At 42.1% G+C, this 16,211-nt stretch overlaps 3 protein-coding genes across 9 annotated transcripts; 2 read left to right on the top strand and 1 right to left on the bottom strand.

The window, feature by feature from the left end:
* Positions 1–2,223: 2,223 nt before the first annotated feature.
* zgc:174906 (CARD and Death domain-containing protein) lies at positions 2,224–5,328 on the top strand. 2 transcript variants are annotated; one of them, XM_030354332.1, is made up of 4 exons: positions 2,224–2,309; positions 3,901–4,225; positions 4,310–4,381; positions 4,469–5,328. In XM_030354332.1, exons 2-4 carry the CDS (start codon positions 3,922–3,924, stop codon positions 4,747–4,749), a joined length of 657 nt encoding a protein of 218 aa, XP_030210192.1. In that variant the 5' UTR covers positions 2,224–2,309; positions 3,901–3,921; the 3' UTR covers positions 4,750–5,328. The 2 variants fall into 2 exon arrangements, with proteins under 2 accessions (XP_030210192.1, XP_030210188.1); XM_030354328.1 differs by having other exon boundaries at positions 4,307–4,381.
* Positions 5,329–5,682: 354 nt separating this feature from the next.
* On the bottom strand, positions 5,683–7,711 carry LOC115542183 (THAP domain-containing protein 2). The gene is made up of 5 exons (XM_030354343.1): positions 7,301–7,711; positions 6,923–7,118; positions 6,616–6,735; positions 6,335–6,519; positions 5,683–6,238 (listed from the first exon to the last, which is right to left on the bottom strand). Exons 1-4 carry the CDS (start codon positions 7,378–7,380, stop codon positions 6,361–6,363), a joined length of 555 nt encoding a protein of 184 aa, XP_030210203.1. The 5' UTR covers positions 7,381–7,711; the 3' UTR covers positions 5,683–6,238; positions 6,335–6,360.
* Positions 7,712–7,754: 43 nt separating this feature from the next.
* On the top strand, positions 7,755–14,225 carry znf740b (zinc finger protein 740b). 6 transcript variants are annotated; one of them, XM_030354275.1, is made up of 7 exons: positions 7,755–7,856; positions 9,258–9,423; positions 9,572–9,826; positions 10,133–10,267; positions 10,358–10,484; positions 10,819–10,937; positions 11,374–14,225. In XM_030354275.1, exons 2-7 carry the CDS (start codon positions 9,373–9,375, stop codon positions 11,551–11,553), a joined length of 867 nt encoding a protein of 288 aa, XP_030210135.1. In that variant the 5' UTR covers positions 7,755–7,856; positions 9,258–9,372; the 3' UTR covers positions 11,554–14,225. The 6 variants fall into 6 exon arrangements, with proteins under 6 accessions (XP_030210135.1, XP_030210143.1, XP_030210152.1 ...); XM_030354283.1 differs by having other exon boundaries at positions 7,756–7,856; positions 9,258–9,417; XM_030354292.1 differs by having other exon boundaries at positions 7,757–7,856; positions 9,572–9,796.
* Positions 14,226–16,211: the final 1,986 nt, after the last annotated feature.

The following is a 16,211-nucleotide window of genomic DNA, read 5'->3' as shown; positions in this document are numbered from 1 at the left end:
ACGTTCAGATTCCAATTCTAATTTGGCTCAAACTACTTCAAGCAATTATTGAACCCATCCTGCTCTATGGTAGCGAAGTGTGGGGCCCACAAACAAACCAACTTTTTGACCAATGGGAAAAACATTCAATTGAAATTGCAAACACTGAATTTTGTAAAAGCATTCTGCAGGTACACAGGACAACCACTAACAACGCCTGCAGAGCTGAATTAGGCCAGTATCCACTTCTATTACAAATCCAAAAACGATCATTTAAATATTGGCTACATCTAAAACAAATTGACCCCCACTCCTTCCAGCACAAAGCCCTGCAAAGCCAAGAGATGAACAGGAGTCCCCTCACTCAGCTGGTCCTGAGGCTCTGTCCACAGACAGGTTCCCCCTCTGCTCAGCCCCAGGACCAGTCGGAGAACATATCAATTAGACTCAACCAAATTATAAAACATCAGAAACAAACCTACCTCACCCATTGGAACACTAAAACACACACACAGAGCAAAATGCAGTGTTATCTGGCCCTAAATAGACAGTACACTGTGGCCCCCTACCTGACCACAGTCACTGATGTTAGACACAAAGTGTTGTTAACAAAGTACAGATTGAGCGCTCACAGCCTGGCCATAGAAACAGGCCGCCATAAGAAAACATGGCTGCCCAAAGAGGAGCGGCTCTGCCAGCAGTGTGAAGAAGCTGCTGTAGAGACCGAGCAGCACTTCCTCCTCCACTGCCCCAAATTCAAAAATGTCCGCGAAATATACTTTAGCAAATTCGGCCAAAAACACCCACATTTTATAAACTCCCATGAAGACCAACTATTAATATTAATGGGAGAGAGGACAGTTTATTTCATTTTGCCACAAATTGAGAAGATGACATTCTACACCAGGCCTCACTGTTTGATTGATTACTGCTTAATAGTAACCTATAATGCCTTTTATGTAGCTTTTCATTTCATTAATTGAATGACTTGAATTCTTTTTTTTACTATTAATTATATATGTACAATATAGAATGTTATGTTATATTGTTACAGGTTGATATATGTACATATTGTTCTGACGTTCTCTATTGTTATTATAGGTAATATTTGTAATACTGTAATGCTTTGGCAACACTGTTTGGCTTACCAATGGTCATGCCAATAAAGCTTTTTTGAATTTGAATTTGAATTTGAGAGAGATTCAGAGATTGAGCGAGAGAGAGAGAGATAGTCATAGACAGAGACAGAAAACACAGTGCCTCATAGCGTCTACTGTTATTACGGATAAAACAGACTCAAGAGGCTTTTCCTTTCACTCAAAGCAAATATCCATCCTACAAAAGTTGGTTATTGATTTGTAATTTCCCATAGATGGCATCAGTGTTAACAGGCCATGTCGGCCATGTGGTAAGAGCAGTCTTTGATACTGGTTAGCTGGTATCAGACGTACAGCCCTTCCCTAAAAGAAACCACTTCACTTAGACACAATGTGTGAATATTTTGTAATGTGAAGCCTGCGCACCAATACTCATGCATGTACCCACATGCAGAAGGAGCGCATGCACACAAACGTCGCACACACAGGGAGATCTGCTATTTGGTATGCATGCGATGGCTCCGTTTGAACTCAAACCAAATGATCAAATATTTATTCTGGTGTTTACAGCTTTCCTGCATGAACCCAATCTTTCATCAGCCTGGGTATGTTCTTGTTGGGGGGGGGGGGGTGAGAGGGGCCCTCTGGGCACTGGGGTTCATTTTACAGATGAGCTGTTTAAATGACTCAATGTTGAATTGACTATCGGGAGCAATGTTTGTCTCCAGGTTGAGTATGTGTAGCATCTCACTCACCACATTACCAGGAACAGCATTCAATGTTGTGGAACAGTTAGATATCATCACATCATTGAATGTTCTGGAAACGTTACTATTCTCTTATCTTATTTCTTGGTCGACATTGCATAACAACACAAAACAATAGCATAGGCCTAATGCCTTTATGCTGGAATTGGTAATACAACTAACAGAGAATTTTTTATACACACAATTTGCATTATTAATTGTTAAGAGCAAATTTGTTTCCTTTGCCTCAGACATATGTGTCGAAACATTTTAGTCGCTTAATAAATGTATCTTTTAACAATCCTTTTTTTAATATAAATAATGCCACAAGGCGTCACAGTTGCACAATGTGGAACTAAAATAATAACCAATTTCTCCACTATATGGCAGTACACGCTGTATCCTCCGCGAAGAAGAGCATTCTCCGCCCTGCTTGAAACTGAAACCTAAAGAAGATACATTGTTTTTCCCTGGATCAACAACATTGGTAAGAACCGCGATTAAAAAAATACTAAAACGCAATTCAACCTAATTTGAATGAAGATGAGGGCACACAGTTATTTAGTCTTCACTTGCTTTTATGAATGAATAATCTTTACTACGTGCTTTATTAAAGTGATAGCCCACCTATTTTAGAGCACATCTTAAGACCAAGTTGTTCTGCCCTTTGATTGATTTGAGTAGCCTAAGCTAAAACTATAACCATATTGATAAAGAATATAGGGCAATATATATTAATATAGAGACTCACAATATAAGTTTACATTGAAGTCCTCATTTACTTTAAATTTGTTTCCAATATGCGTGGCGCAGAGCTCTGGTCTTTGTATGTGTAACATTTTCTCACGCATTCGAAAGCAATGTTTTTATTTTGTTGTTGGTGTCATTTCATAGGTTTTTTTTATTTATTTTTCTAATGGCAAATTGTTTACCAATGTTAACGTGTAATGGTTATTGATAAAATATTGTCCCTTTTTAATATATTCTGTGTTATGCAATATATCCCCTAGTATGGGATTCATTCCAGCCCGAATGGGACCATCAATCAGTTGAAAAGCCGGAAAATCTAGAATAGCCAGCTCCTTCATTTCTTTACACTTTACGGATGAACCTCGGGTCTCAATGAGAAGGTTCCCAGCATGATTTAGAGCCTGTATACACACATATTGACCACCTCACATGATGAACCCCAGTACCAAAATCAGTCCTGCCTGATTGGGTTTTTGTCCCACTCAGAACGGTTCTCGCAAAGATTTTTTGGGTAAAAACCCCTCGGGCCAGATTAAATCCTATACTGGGGGATGGCATAACACATAAAATATTACAAATTACAATGCACTGTTTTTGAACAAGAAACATGTCACAATACTATTGACATTCAGGGCATTAAGCAGACACTTTTATCTGAAGAGACATACAATAAGTTTATCTGGAGAAAGTACCAGTGGCAACCAGTTGGCCATTAAAATCCTATTTGAAATAAACAACTTGTTTACTGATGGCACATCACTAGCCTCGAATCGAGAGCACCTTCAGCTTTGCTTTTAGTTTATCTAAAGTTATTTTTTAATTTTCGTTAAATGCTAATACAGTAATTGTCAGCAAGCAGTGCTGTAGCAGGGTTATGCATAACTCTGAGTTGAGGTGATCTGAGTATTTGTCATTCTTGTTTGTTAATTTTACTCTCAAGTTTTTCAGCTGTCATCTAAGACAATAAACCTGGCTCGTTAATTCTTAGTTAGTGTTAATACGTTGCTGCATAGGCTATAACGCAACAGTTAGCAAGAACAGTAAATATGCTATTAGAACTACAAAACACAAGACAATGTGATGGGACTGTGGATGGTAATTTGGATGGACTGTGCTGAATCGGTCCGGTACATCTTTGATAAATTAATATTAAAATGGTTAATTTTACCAACTTACCCCAAAAAAGTTATTAGATCCGGAAATAGACATAATAAACCATTATTTGTATAACATTAGCTGTTGCATACACTGTTGAACAGATTTATACCATGACATGTGTCTTAAATTGCTACCAACAAAGTAAAACATTTTACGTTTCTACATTTCAGATGCCAGAGTAACATTCTGTCATGGATAAAGAATCAGAAACATCAAACCATCAGCTGCTGAGGTGCTTGAAACCAGAGTTGATTGAAATCTTGAGTGCTGATCCCGAATTACTTCTGCAGTATGCACACTCTCGCAAGCTTGTGACAGAAAATGGGTACAAGAAGGTCAGAGCCCAACAGATTTCAACTGAGAAGGTGACAACTCTACTGGATCTGATATACGACGGAGGGCGTAAGGCCTCACACGGACTGCTGGAACTGCTGAAGGAAGATACCTTTCAGGAGAACTTCCCAAGACTGTCTATCCTGGTGAACCCAGACCCAGGTATACATGTTTATATGTGTTGTTACATGTAGCTTACATACTGTTTGTACTTTCATTGAGTGTAATCTATTTTTGTTATAGAAGAAGCATCAAAGAGGACCACTGAGGATTCAACACAACAGTCAAGATCTACAAATCAACCATGCATGAGTGTTGGTGGGTGACTGCACTTATATTCATGTCCGGTCAAAATCATCCCCATATTCCCCACTGACTTGTCTTCTTCCCCGTTTTCATGCACAGTCTCTGAAATAGTGACACAGAAACAGCTGCTGAAGGTGGCTGGTGCGATGTCCCGTACCTGGAAGGAAGTTGGAATACAGGTGCTGGATATTAGCAGCGAGAAGTTGGATGCGATTGAAGCGGAAAATAACACCCAAAAGATGCGAGCATTTCGCATGCTGCAAACTTGGCGTTCTCGTAAAAGGGAAAATGCCACAGCAGCCAAGCTGCATGACCTCCTCAGCCATGAGGATTTGGGCCTTGACCCTGAGGTGTTGGATTCTCTACTGGAGAGCAGTTGAGTCAAGCACTATTCCTTTCATTATGTTTACATGCACACCGTACTACCACTATATCTTATTCATCAGATTTGTAGACTAATCATGGCATTCACATGTTACAGAGCCCATCAAGTGCCCTCAAAATGTTTTATTTCCCTAATTTGATCCAACATAAAAGATGCCTCCTCGTAAACGTTGAATACATCTTCGAAATGTACGGCAAAAACAAAGCACCGCTGGTTCATGCAGTGGTGAAGGGTATGACTAAGTTGTTGTTATGATCTAAAGCTACGCTCTTGCTTTTTAACCACATACCTTTGGACACACTTGGGAAATTGGAATCTTGGACCAACTCTAGTAATTGTATACAATGCAATATTCTATACTACTTTCAAGTTGAATAATTTTTAATTTTATATAAAGCCTATATTTTACGTTGCTGTGTCATTTCTGTTACACTGCTTTTTGATGCGAATTGGTCCGTGCAAATGATACATTGATTTTTGGGGGAGCCATAAGGGTCTAAAGAAATACAGGTATTTTCTATTCTGTTTTCTACAAGCGTAACCACTTTTTTTTATCAATAAATAAGAAAGCAGACAGTTGTTGATGGCAGAAACTGACTTTAAAAATTACTCAATAACTAATTATTAAAGAGGTGCTCTAGGTCTGATTTTGGAGCTAGGTTTTCAGTATAAATATAAAAAAACATGTCAGAAGTTCCTATTTATTCCTGCGGAGTCCTCCAGCATATATTGAATTTAAGCATATCTCATCTCTATTGGCCAGTTATTATACATTTAAAATTATGTTTTTGTAAATTGCAAAATCAACTTTAATCAGCTCAAACAGCTGCACATCACTGAAGTCACAAAATGAAGACAAAAATAAACACAAACATATTGATCCTGATTGACAGCTTCTATTTAAAAAAGAAAACGCGTACTATTAAAAGACAATTAAGAAAAACTTTAATGTCCCAAAGGAAACATGGTTTGGACACAGAATCTACTGTATTGGACCTTCCATTCCAGACAAGACCAATTCCAAAAATTCCTCTTGGTAATGAAAATGACCGTCTCATGAAGCAATGATTCCTCTATATTGTCCAAGTTCGAATATCCTTCGAATGTTTGTCAGACTGAACCATCCCACTTACCAACCAATGGATAAACTGCACCGATAGGCTGCTGATGCAGAACCCCCCCCCCCCCCCCCCCCCATCTATTCAGGCACTCATTGACTGCATCTTAATTCACCTTCTAGACGTTAAAGCCAGTCATACCCCCCACTCCGAAGGGAGGGAGCAGTGGCCATCGCTCCGTTAGACGTCTTCGTGTTGAGGGGGCGTCTCGATGGCTCATGAGATTACATCAGGACGGGTGAGGGTCCCCCGGATGTGTGTCGTCACATGTTTGGGATGTAACATCGTTAGCCTGCCGTTTGATGAAGAAACGCAAGGACTGATAGTCCCTCACCAGACAACAGGAAGACCTAGATGCCATTCAATCTGAATTGTAAAGATGAAGAAATATGTAAAGTGATGTGATGGATAAACAAATGACCACAATGGAAGAGAGTTGTGTATGCAATGTTTAAGTCTTACCCGATGGATGGAGTCATAGGGGCCCTCTACTCGGTCTGGTTTGAAATCAGTGACTTCACGGTAAGTTTCAACCTTCTCTCGCGATCCTTTGCATTTCTAAGCTGCTTTTCCAGTTCATCTATCCTCTTTTGAGCCTTGATGACTTTGGATTTTACTTGTATCTGGTCAAGTGCATAGTGATGATCCTGTAAAATAGTTCATTTAAAAATTCCTTACCCTTCTTGTCGATGTCACGCTGCAACACAAAACAACACAACGCTGTTGTATATTGCAATATTTACCGGGATACTCTTTACAGCGGTTGATGGGGTGGTGCGTGTCACTCCAGGAACTACTACCGAAACAACGCGCTCTTCGGCAGCTTTCATGGAGGTCCTGGTCAGTCTGGCTTTATGAGGCACCTGTGATGAATAAACAAGAGAATTAACAAAAACAAAAACATTTTCAAATAAACAAGACATAGCCAACAAGGGAGGTAATTTCCCATTCCAGGTTGATTATTAAAAGAGACTTGCACTGCAAGTCTCTTTTGCACTCATCTTTTCAGAAAGATAACGCAGCACCTTTAAATATAAAACAACCACACACTTTTTTCAGATGTTCTGGGGTGGATGTAAAGACCGAAGGACTGACACAATCCTTCAAACGAATAGTTTGTCCAGTTCGGTCAAAATCATCTGTAGTGAAGTGACTACTGCAGAGTACTGTTGTGTTGTTAGGTTGGAAGTCCTTGCGCCTCATGGCAATAGTCCAGTCCTTTCTTCTCACTGGATCCTTGGGAAACCTGTGATGAATATATGCATGCATCCATTATGGCTGAATGAGTAGTCAAACTGGTAACTGTGTTTTATTTCCAGGTAAGTTTGCACGAAAGGCCTTCTATGAATTGATTCTTAAGTATTGGTGCAGCAGTAGGATGTTAAAACAACATTTTTGGAAAGTACACAAACCAAAATGACCACTTACTTGTGAAAGGTTATACCACGACATTTACTTGTGTCATTCCTCCGGTTGGAGCACCCAAATGCTGCACATGTTTGTGGCATTTGTTTTTTTATTTTATTTACCAACTTTAAGTTCCAAGCAGGCACCCTAAGCAGAAGACGGTTACCGCCTCAAGATGGCGACCACGCAAGCGTATCAGTTACTGATTTTGCGCTTTCTCTTGTAATGGTCAACAACCTCGATACAATAACGGCATGGCTAAATGTCACGATGAATTTGGAAATGTGGCAATTTATGTTATTCCTCACAACCTGTAGTTCCTCCTAAATGCAGGCCCGACGGCGCAATTAAGTGGACGTCTTCTTGATGCTCCACGGGACCGAGGGAAGTTTATTACCTCACAACAATGGCCGCCGAATCGAGTCACTCAGGTTACGTCACATGACCACGAATCCGACCAATCGTGTCTTCCCTGCGGGAGCACTTCCGGTAGCGTTTCCTGTCAGTGTTTGTAAACTGAGGAAAAATTGGAAGTGCGACAAGATAAATTGATCTCAGAAACTCTTAAGATCCAAAGGTAAGCGGCATTTACTTGCAGTGTTGTGTACACGATACATTTTGCATCTCATTGTGGTCCGAGTTCGGTTAAATTCTAGCCCGTATCCGTCCTGAGAGTACTGTTATTCGTAGTCGGCGCTCAAACTGCACGCCCTGCCTCGCTGTTGTGTTGTCTGGCGGGGGCTGGGGGGATGGGGGGCTGTGGGGGGTTGGGGGTTCGCAGGCTCAGAGTTCTGGCACAGCTTTAGCTTAGCAAGCTAGCTAGCCTTTTCAATCTTGGTCAACATTTCCCCCCCAGTATTAACCCTCATCGTTGATGTGGGTCACTTTGCTTGGCGTGGAAGTCGAACGAATAAACACGTCCCGATCGTTTTCTGCTGATGGTTGATGACTCGTATGGTCGCTGTGTTAATGCTGAATTACGGCGATATAAAATAGATATCGTGGTTGAAAATTGGGAACGCATTTGCCTTTCCTGATCGCATGTTCAATGCACCTCATACTGAAGACTCATTCACTAGAAATGAGTGCAGAACCTTTAACGTGAACGTTACCAATAACATTTTACAACTCCAACACTGGGAAGCCAGACACATTTCACCCCCCATTGCACAAGTTTGAAAATAGTTTCAAACATTTGTAGCTTAAACGATTTGTTTAAGCATCACACAACTATTGGGCCGACTGTAAAGCTAGAAATGATTGACTCATTGAAAACATAGAGCCATGCGCCTTACAGGTAAATAGTCCACAGCTCGCATCCCCATGCCCTCATTTCTCTATGTTACAATTGGGAAGACGAACAGGGTTAAATGGACAAATCAAGGCTGATAACATGATTAAACAATAGACTTGTATTTGAAGCAAAGTTTGATGTTTATATAAATTCTTTAAGTAGTTTTTCTTGCATTCAATTAGCATTGCTTTGATGGAAAATACAAGACATTTACGCAATGTCTCTTGGAAACACCATCGGATTTTGGCCCCGTGGACTTTTTAAAAGTTAATGAGGTTATTTTAGGTATTGCCTAAAATATGGACAGTGTCTTGTGCTGAAGTTGTTGATGCTTCACTTCAAAACAGAAGCGCACACAAAATCGCCTTCTCTAAGTGTTTTTGCTTGTTATTGCTTATACTGGGCTAATGTGATTACTTTTATATCATCTGCATGTCTGCTCTCAAACATCGGCTTTCATTTTTGTGTTGTGATATATTTCCACGTCCTTCTTGTACGACACTTGGCATGCACCAAACCATTGGGGGCTTGTTAAAGCCTGTCTAAACACTATCCTAAATTAGTCTAAATTCTGCTCACATCCAGTCTATTGATTTAATATTAATTGAGGCCTGGCATTCCAGGTTCTGATTTGACCATACGTGTTAATTCATAGCCTTCCTGTTTGTCGTACCTCTATTGCAGGCTTGTGCCCCTGATGATTTTGGTGGGTGCGGTGTCTTCCGTCTCCCCTCACCCTGAGTGACGTCCTCTCTGTCCCCCCCATCCCCTACTCCCCACACACATTCAAACTGCCAAGATGACACACCATTCCAACACTTCTGTTCGAGATCATATGAAATGGGTCAGTGTAAGAAAGCCTCATAAAAGCACATTGTTTTTGTGTTTGTCTGTGTTTCTACTCCTGTGAAGTGTGCATATTCACACATTCCCCTAGCCTGCCTCCTTCATGGGGATTCCGCTCTCTATTGATAACCTAGCCCTCACTTGTGTGCTAGGCTGGACTTCTGGGCTGTGAGGCAGTGCTGTCCAGCATGGCACTGATGCAGGCAAACGGCATTCCAGGTCAGAAGAAGATGATGTCACCACTAGGCCAGGGCCAGAGGGACAACCCTGAGAGTCACCATTCCCATCACAGCCACGGGCATCAGCCTCACCACCACGGCCACCAGCTACACCACAGTCACATGGGCCATCCCTCCAATGGAAGCTGCCCGCCACTGGTGAGAGACGCTGCAAAAAGCAGTCAGTTGGTCAGTGGACAGGCTGTCTCATTGTTAAACATTCATACGCAAATGTGGCCTCTAGGCATAATATTTTGCATTACTGAACAACGTAAATATATTCTGGATAAATCCCAAGAAGAAATAGGCATATGTGTACATAAATACATAGCTATAGCTCTCGTTTAAGGAGAAGTAAAGGCTATATTAATGAACAAATAGTAATTTCTTTGAATGAGTGTGAATATCTAAATCAACCGAAAAACAACAGCCTCATTTCAAATTTACTGTTCATGGTCATAAATCAAATACATATTGTCTATTGTTTCCTCAAAGTTGATCAGAAAGGATGGTGATTATCACGCATCGAGAATGATGGATGAAAAGGGCATCCAGGCAAACCAGAATATGCAGCCCAAGAAAAAGCATAAAAAATCAGGGATCCCCAACAAAATGAAAGAGAAGATGGAGGTAAGGACCCCTACACGGACTCACTTTAGGGCTTTAATAAGTGCGCTGACGTTGGGTTGGGTCTGTAATGAATGTGTGATCCTTTGGTAGCCCATCATGCCGCCCATGGTCATGGAGGACGACTCGCTGAAGGTGCAGAAGAACTTCATCTGTGACCACTGCTACGGGGCGTACCGGAGCAGCTACCACCTCAAGCGGCACATGCTCACTCACACAGGTTAGCTCCCCCTCTGCTGCGGCCCACCGACGGCTGGACGTCCCTTTACTGATGAGCTCGCATGTACTTTATGAATCCAAGATGGGAAGTGTACATGGTAATGGGAATTTAAAAAAGATATGCATTTTCTGTTATAGTTAACAATGCATATGTAAAGCATATAGTTATACACAATGAATATGATCACTGTAAATAATAATAATGAGTGTATAAAAAATTAATCACTTGAGGTGGGCAGTAAGTGAAAGGGTTTGAGAAAGCCAAAGCCAAAACAGTGGTTGAATTCAGATAAGAAACCTGCCTCCTTTCCCTCTGTGCCTGGCACGGTTCCCAGGGGAGAAGCCGTATGCATGCGACTCGTGTGAAATGCGGTTCATCCAGCGCTACCACCTGGACAGACATAAGCGTGTGCACAGCGGAGAGAAACCATACCAGTGCGACCGGTGCCATCAGGTGAGACCGCTCGTCATGCCGCCGCACATAAGAAAACCAGACATGCATACACATAAAAAATATAGTCTGGGCCTCATCACATCCCCCAATGGCACTGAAAACCAGTCAGTCAAATTATTGATTTGAAATCATCCTAACTACAGCCAACTATGAAGATACAGTAAAATATCACCAACTCATGAGATGAGTCGGAAACAGGCAGAAGTGTAATTTATGGCGGTTAGATTCTGGTTGCGGAGGTTAGGTCTCCGCTCACCATCTCCTGACACAAGGTTACATGTAGGCGTTGTTCAATGGCTAGCCTAACGATTCAGACAGCGATGGATGTCGTTCAGACGGAAAACACACACCTGGTTTACCCCCACATTATTTTCACACCCTGCGATGGACTGTATGTCTGACGACGGCCCCCTTCCGTCCCTCTGTCCGTGTCCAGAACTTCTCGCGGACAGACCGGCTCCTACGGCACCGGCGCCTGTGCACGGCGGGCGGCGTCGGCAAGGAGGAGATCCAGGCGTGCTGCGACAGCCGCGCGTCGGCCTACCCCCAGGATCCCCCCGGCCACACCGCCACCTGGAGCCCCCTACAGCCCTCCAACAACCGCCTGACTGTCTGACCCCTGCCCCCCCCCCCGCTGAAGGGTGGAGGGAGAGGATGGAGGGACCGGCCCTGTGGATGGTAGTGTAGCGATCCACAGCCCCGTAGCACCACACCGTGGAGCTAGGTGGCGCTGCAGTCTCAAGGCGGTTCGGCCCACGGCAACCCAACCGGCCGGGATTGCTCTCGCAAGCGGATGCTAAGCGCTGGGTGTACATTGTTCTCAACTTGTCCTTTTTTATTTTTGTGGTTTGAGGGGGGGGGGGGGGGGGGGGGTGGGGGGTAGATAGCTACTCTCATGGTATATGACTAATACAGGGTCAGTCGGTCTTGGTTAACGTCACTATGGCAATAATCAAACAACGCACACACACAGAGTAAGGCCTGTGCCAGGATGCAAGGGAAGACTATATTTTACTACATGTGCTGTGGAAAAGATCTTTTTTTCTTTTTTCATTTTATCTTTCTGTTCCTGTTTTAGTGGTACCACCACCAGGTAGAACCTATCAGACACACTACTGAACTCGGTGCATCACCACATGTGCCAGACACCCGAGACGAGACTTTGTTTATAAAAAGTGGTGTTGGACAGTCTTTTCCTCCTGCTAATTGTGATTTACTTCCCTCCCTGATAGTTAGAGCTGCTTGGTTGAATTGTGTCATTGACTGTACTGCCTTTGGGCAGTAGTAATCATATCTAACCAGTAGATGTACTTCTTTCCTCTTGCAACAAAAAGGGTAAACTTTTCAGTTTCTGCAATAGGGGGGGGTTTGTGTTCTAGAATCAAACTGGCTATCTTGCATCCAGTTTGAATATATACCTAAGTTAAATCAATCTTTCATTACGGATACAAGTCTTGTATTCAAATCACTATAACTTCAATCTTACTATGCAGGCATGCCTTTGACCTAGCAGAGAAAATGCTATTAAAAATGAATAATTACCAGTTTAACCCCATCGGATTTCCAAAAAAAAAGTGTCAGTTTACTAGACGATGGCGTTATGTGAGAATATGTTTTTTTTTAGTGCTGTCAAGCGATTAAAATATTTAATCGTGATTAATGTCATAGTTAACTCACGATTAAACGCAAAAAAAATTCTATGTTAAATATCCCTTGATTTCTTTGTCCAATTAATTTTAATGCTCTTATCAACATGGAGAACTGCATCGGCTTGCCTTGTGCAAATGTTTTTTTATTGATAACAACATTGGCATATACTGATCAAAACAGGACGATAAAAAAAAAGCCTATAGTGCAATTAAACGATGAACATACAAACGTACTGCCTTGAATATAGCAGGCAGGCTACTGCTTCTTTGTTTGGAGCCAAAGAAAAAAAGAAAATAATTGCGTTAATCGTGCGATAAAAAACGCCGTTAAAATTGGTTTGCGTTAACGCCGTTAATAACGCGCTTAACTGACGGCACCAGTTTTTTTCCAGAGTAGCCATTTGGCCATAATTGGACTAGGTTAACAAACTTTGGCATAATATTGGTATTCTCACATTTCTCACCATCATTTTCTGTACCGACGATGAATGACATAACTGCTACAGAGCACAGTTCACAAGAAAACTTCTGGTCAGAGTTTTGGTAAACTATTTCCTGAAACAAGTATGATTATCTACATCTAGGGATGTCCAGCAAAAGTCCTAACGTTTGTATGATTCTGTTTTTGTTCAGAAAGGAGACTTGTGTAATAACATTGTAACCCCTTCAAATCATCTCATCTGTACGTCTTCCCTGTTTGAATCTGTTTCATTGCTATTATGTGCTGTCAGAGGTGTTCTCTCTGCGTTTCCACATGAAAAGCTGGGTCAACATGTTAGTGCTTCACCTGAGATACAGAGAACTTGATTACCCATAGCAGGGCCTCTTGAATGGCACCCGACTTCTAGTCTAGCTGTTTTCAAACACAAAAAACTATTATAGACAGATGGAAAATATATTTTCATTGAGATAGGCCGGCCATTCAAATCTCTGGGTTTTTATTGTATTTTTTTTCCCACACATGATTTATTTAAAGAAACTTCCAATATCCTTGTGTGTCTTATCTGTTTGGACTGTGAGCCAAAAGGTTTATAGACTGGCATGTTCTGTGGTGTCTCCTGCAGCCTCTGGCCTCTTCAGTGAAGATGAGTAGATCATGAGTACATCACCTTCACGATCGTCTCGATGCCATGTGCCAATCTTTTCAGCGCCACGATGACAACAGAGCTGTACAAACTGGATTCTTACGGACGCTCAAAATGTGGTGGTCAAAACATGACTCAACAGTTAATAGAACTAGACATTTAGTTATACCTATTATTGTAGGTAGTTTCATTGCTTCCGTGCTAATAGATGATGTGAAAGGCAAAGTTTTTCCTTTTTTACTGCGTATGAAGTTAATATATATTATAAATTGTATTAGGAGCTGCCACTCGCCCTCCCCCCATACTATTTTTAGTGTAGTCATGGTTAGTCTGTTAATTTTCTTTGTTTTTTTTCGTGTTTTTTGATCCCCTTAATTAACAGCATTTCAAGGATTTTGTAAAGAGTAGGGGGGTAAGGAAAAGGTTTTTTTTATAAAATAAATGTTATTCGTCATCGTTGTCATTTCACATTTCAGCTAAGATCCATTTTGAACATAGAAAGACAAAATGTAAATCAGGGCCTCAAACTTGAATAAATGTGTACATTTTAAGCACCCTCTTCTCCAACTATTACAAACATGTTTTTTTGGTTGCTTGTAATGTTACTATTAAAAGTTCAATCAGTACAATATTTATACCGGAACTTGTAACGTTCCTGTTTCATTGTGCCTCCGGTACGCAGTAAACGCTAGCCTTTCTGGCAGTAAGTAAATCGGTACCGAGAAGCCAGTTATGGTAGATATTGTAATTTGCTCGGTGTTCCACCAGATGGCCCTCCAGAACATGTCTCCGACATTAGTGATCGGAAGAGCAAATTTGAGTTGATTTCATTAGTGTTCAATTGATCAAATACATTACCAATAAGGTTACAGGTTATTCAGTTGTATTATATATTGGTTTCTTTGTGTCTTACCTTAGACCTTATACTTCTTACCACAAGGGGGAGGTATTGCTAATGGCTTCATACATTAGTCTATCATAAGTTGACAACCGCATACTTTTTTCGCTGTTTACGGATTTGAACAGCAAACAAAGCAACTGTAGCAATTGCTAAGGTAGAGGAATGCAATATATCTCCAGTACAGAATTTACAGACATGAAACAATCTATATTTGACTAGGTAGGCCTACTAGTGCTATGCCTGCCTTACAGTGTGTGTGGCGAGCGTCTAGGCTCGTACAGCCGTACAACACCAGGTGTGGCCTAATATATGCTGATAGTGGATGAGGTGTGATATCCTCCAACACAAACGCACACACTCAAAGCAGTGTAAAGTGCTATTCAAATTAGAAGAATTATTAATCAATACAAGGTGAAGACATGTGAATAATAATAATGATGTAAAATCAACCAATTTTGTACAGAAAACGTGACCATGTCTCCAGATATTTTGAAGAAAAAGTGGACTTACAACACAATTAATGCAACGCCCCCCCCCCCCCCCCCCCCCCTTATAATCCAGCTCTGTGTGTATCGGCACATCCGCCTGAACAGACAACGGATCACACCCTTAGCATCTCCCCTTTTCTCTCACTATTGACCAGTTCTTTAATTAAAGTGTCTGGATGAGCTCAGCCTGCAGGGTGCTGGGAGTGTGCGCCTCACCCCATGGGACCCATCTTCTCTCTCTCCAGCCTGATTTACAGGACCCAGCGCCCCGTAGCACTTAACGCCGGAGCGCCTTAAGTGAGGGAGATGGGGAGCAGATCAGACAGGGGAGACCACTCCATCTTCATGCATATAGGGCATAGCATATCCCCTCCCGCCTCCAGATCTGGGCCAGGGAGAGGAGGTCCGGAGCAAGAGACAGAGGGAGAGAGGCACGTAGATGTACCTACCTATATATTTATTTATATATACTTTTTTGTGCTCTAGCAATGTTACTGTATGTATTCCAAGCCAATACTCCCACGCCTTTGAACCTGATCCAAGAGAGAGAAGGAGAAAGAGAGAGAAGGAGAGAGGTAGGCCTATAGAGAGGGAGAGAGAGAGAGAGAGAGAGAGAGGGGGTGGGGTACTGACTTCTCCAATCTCTCCCACCCTTCATCAGGGGTGTGGGGGGCCAGGGGACACAGCTCTGCTCTCTATGAAGGCAGAAACCAACAGGACATCCAACCAAAGATTCCCCCTGTGGCTACTAAATCTCAGCGGACTGTAAAAATAAATAAAAATGAATGCCGCCCAAAATAAAAAACAACGGCAGAGCTGTCAGCAAACGAACGGGACGGAGGTTTACAAAAACAAAAGCCCTAGTCGGCAAAGCCCCCAGTCTCCCTACGAAGTGTTTGGAACCTCCCCCCCCCACCCCCAACTCTGATCAAATACCTCTCAGGGCCAGGAGGATGATTGAAACCATCTCCACAACAATGGGTTCCTGCTATCTCCTCACTCCCCAAGTGTGGGAGTGCAGTTTCATCTGAGGCTTTTGATTAATAAAGGAACGGTCGACTGGCCTAGAGCGTCGCCGTGCCCCCCCACCCCCTCACCCCGCTAACATCCATCACGTGCGTGACAGCCCACCTCTCCGCGTTAATTAGCGG

The sequence above is a fragment of the Gadus morhua genome, chromosome 1, assembly GCF_902167405.1.
Source record: "Gadus morhua chromosome 1, gadMor3.0, whole genome shotgun sequence".
NCBI classification, from domain to species: Eukaryota; Metazoa; Chordata; class Actinopteri; order Gadiformes; family Gadidae; genus Gadus; species Gadus morhua.
This window is presented reverse-complemented; position numbering and strand designations above follow the sequence as displayed.

Excerpts from the sequence above, each read along its gene's own strand:
- LOC115542183 (XM_030354343.1), bottom strand. The coding sequence starts at position 7,380 with ATGCCACAAACATGTGCAGCATTTGGGTGCTCCAACCGGAGGAATGAC. Across the intron at positions 7,119-7,300 it reads CGTGGTATAACCTTTCACAA|GTTTCCCAAGGATCCAGTGA; the intron begins GTAAGTGGTCAT and ends TATTCATCACAG. Across the intron at positions 6,736-6,922 it reads CCCCAGAACATCTGAAAAAA|GTGCCTCATAAAGCCAGACT; the intron begins GTGTGTGGTTGT and ends TATTCATCACAG.
- znf740b (XM_030354275.1), top strand. The coding sequence starts at position 9,373 with ATGACACACCATTCCAACACTTCTGTTCGAGATCATATGAAATGGGTC. Across the intron at positions 10,268-10,357 it reads AAATGAAAGAGAAGATGGAG|CCCATCATGCCGCCCATGGT; the intron begins GTAAGGACCCCT and ends ATCCTTTGGTAG. Across the intron at positions 10,938-11,373 it reads AGTGCGACCGGTGCCATCAG|AACTTCTCGCGGACAGACCG; the intron begins GTGAGACCGCTC and ends GTCCGTGTCCAG.
- zgc:174906 (XM_030354328.1), top strand. The coding sequence starts at position 3,922 with ATGGATAAAGAATCAGAAACATCAAACCATCAGCTGCTGAGGTGCTTG. Across the intron at positions 4,226-4,306 it reads CCTGGTGAACCCAGACCCAG|AAGAAGCATCAAAGAGGACC; the intron begins GTATACATGTTT and ends TTTTTGTTATAG. Across the intron at positions 4,382-4,468 it reads TCAACCATGCATGAGTGTTG|TCTCTGAAATAGTGACACAG; the intron begins GTGGGTGACTGC and ends TTTCATGCACAG.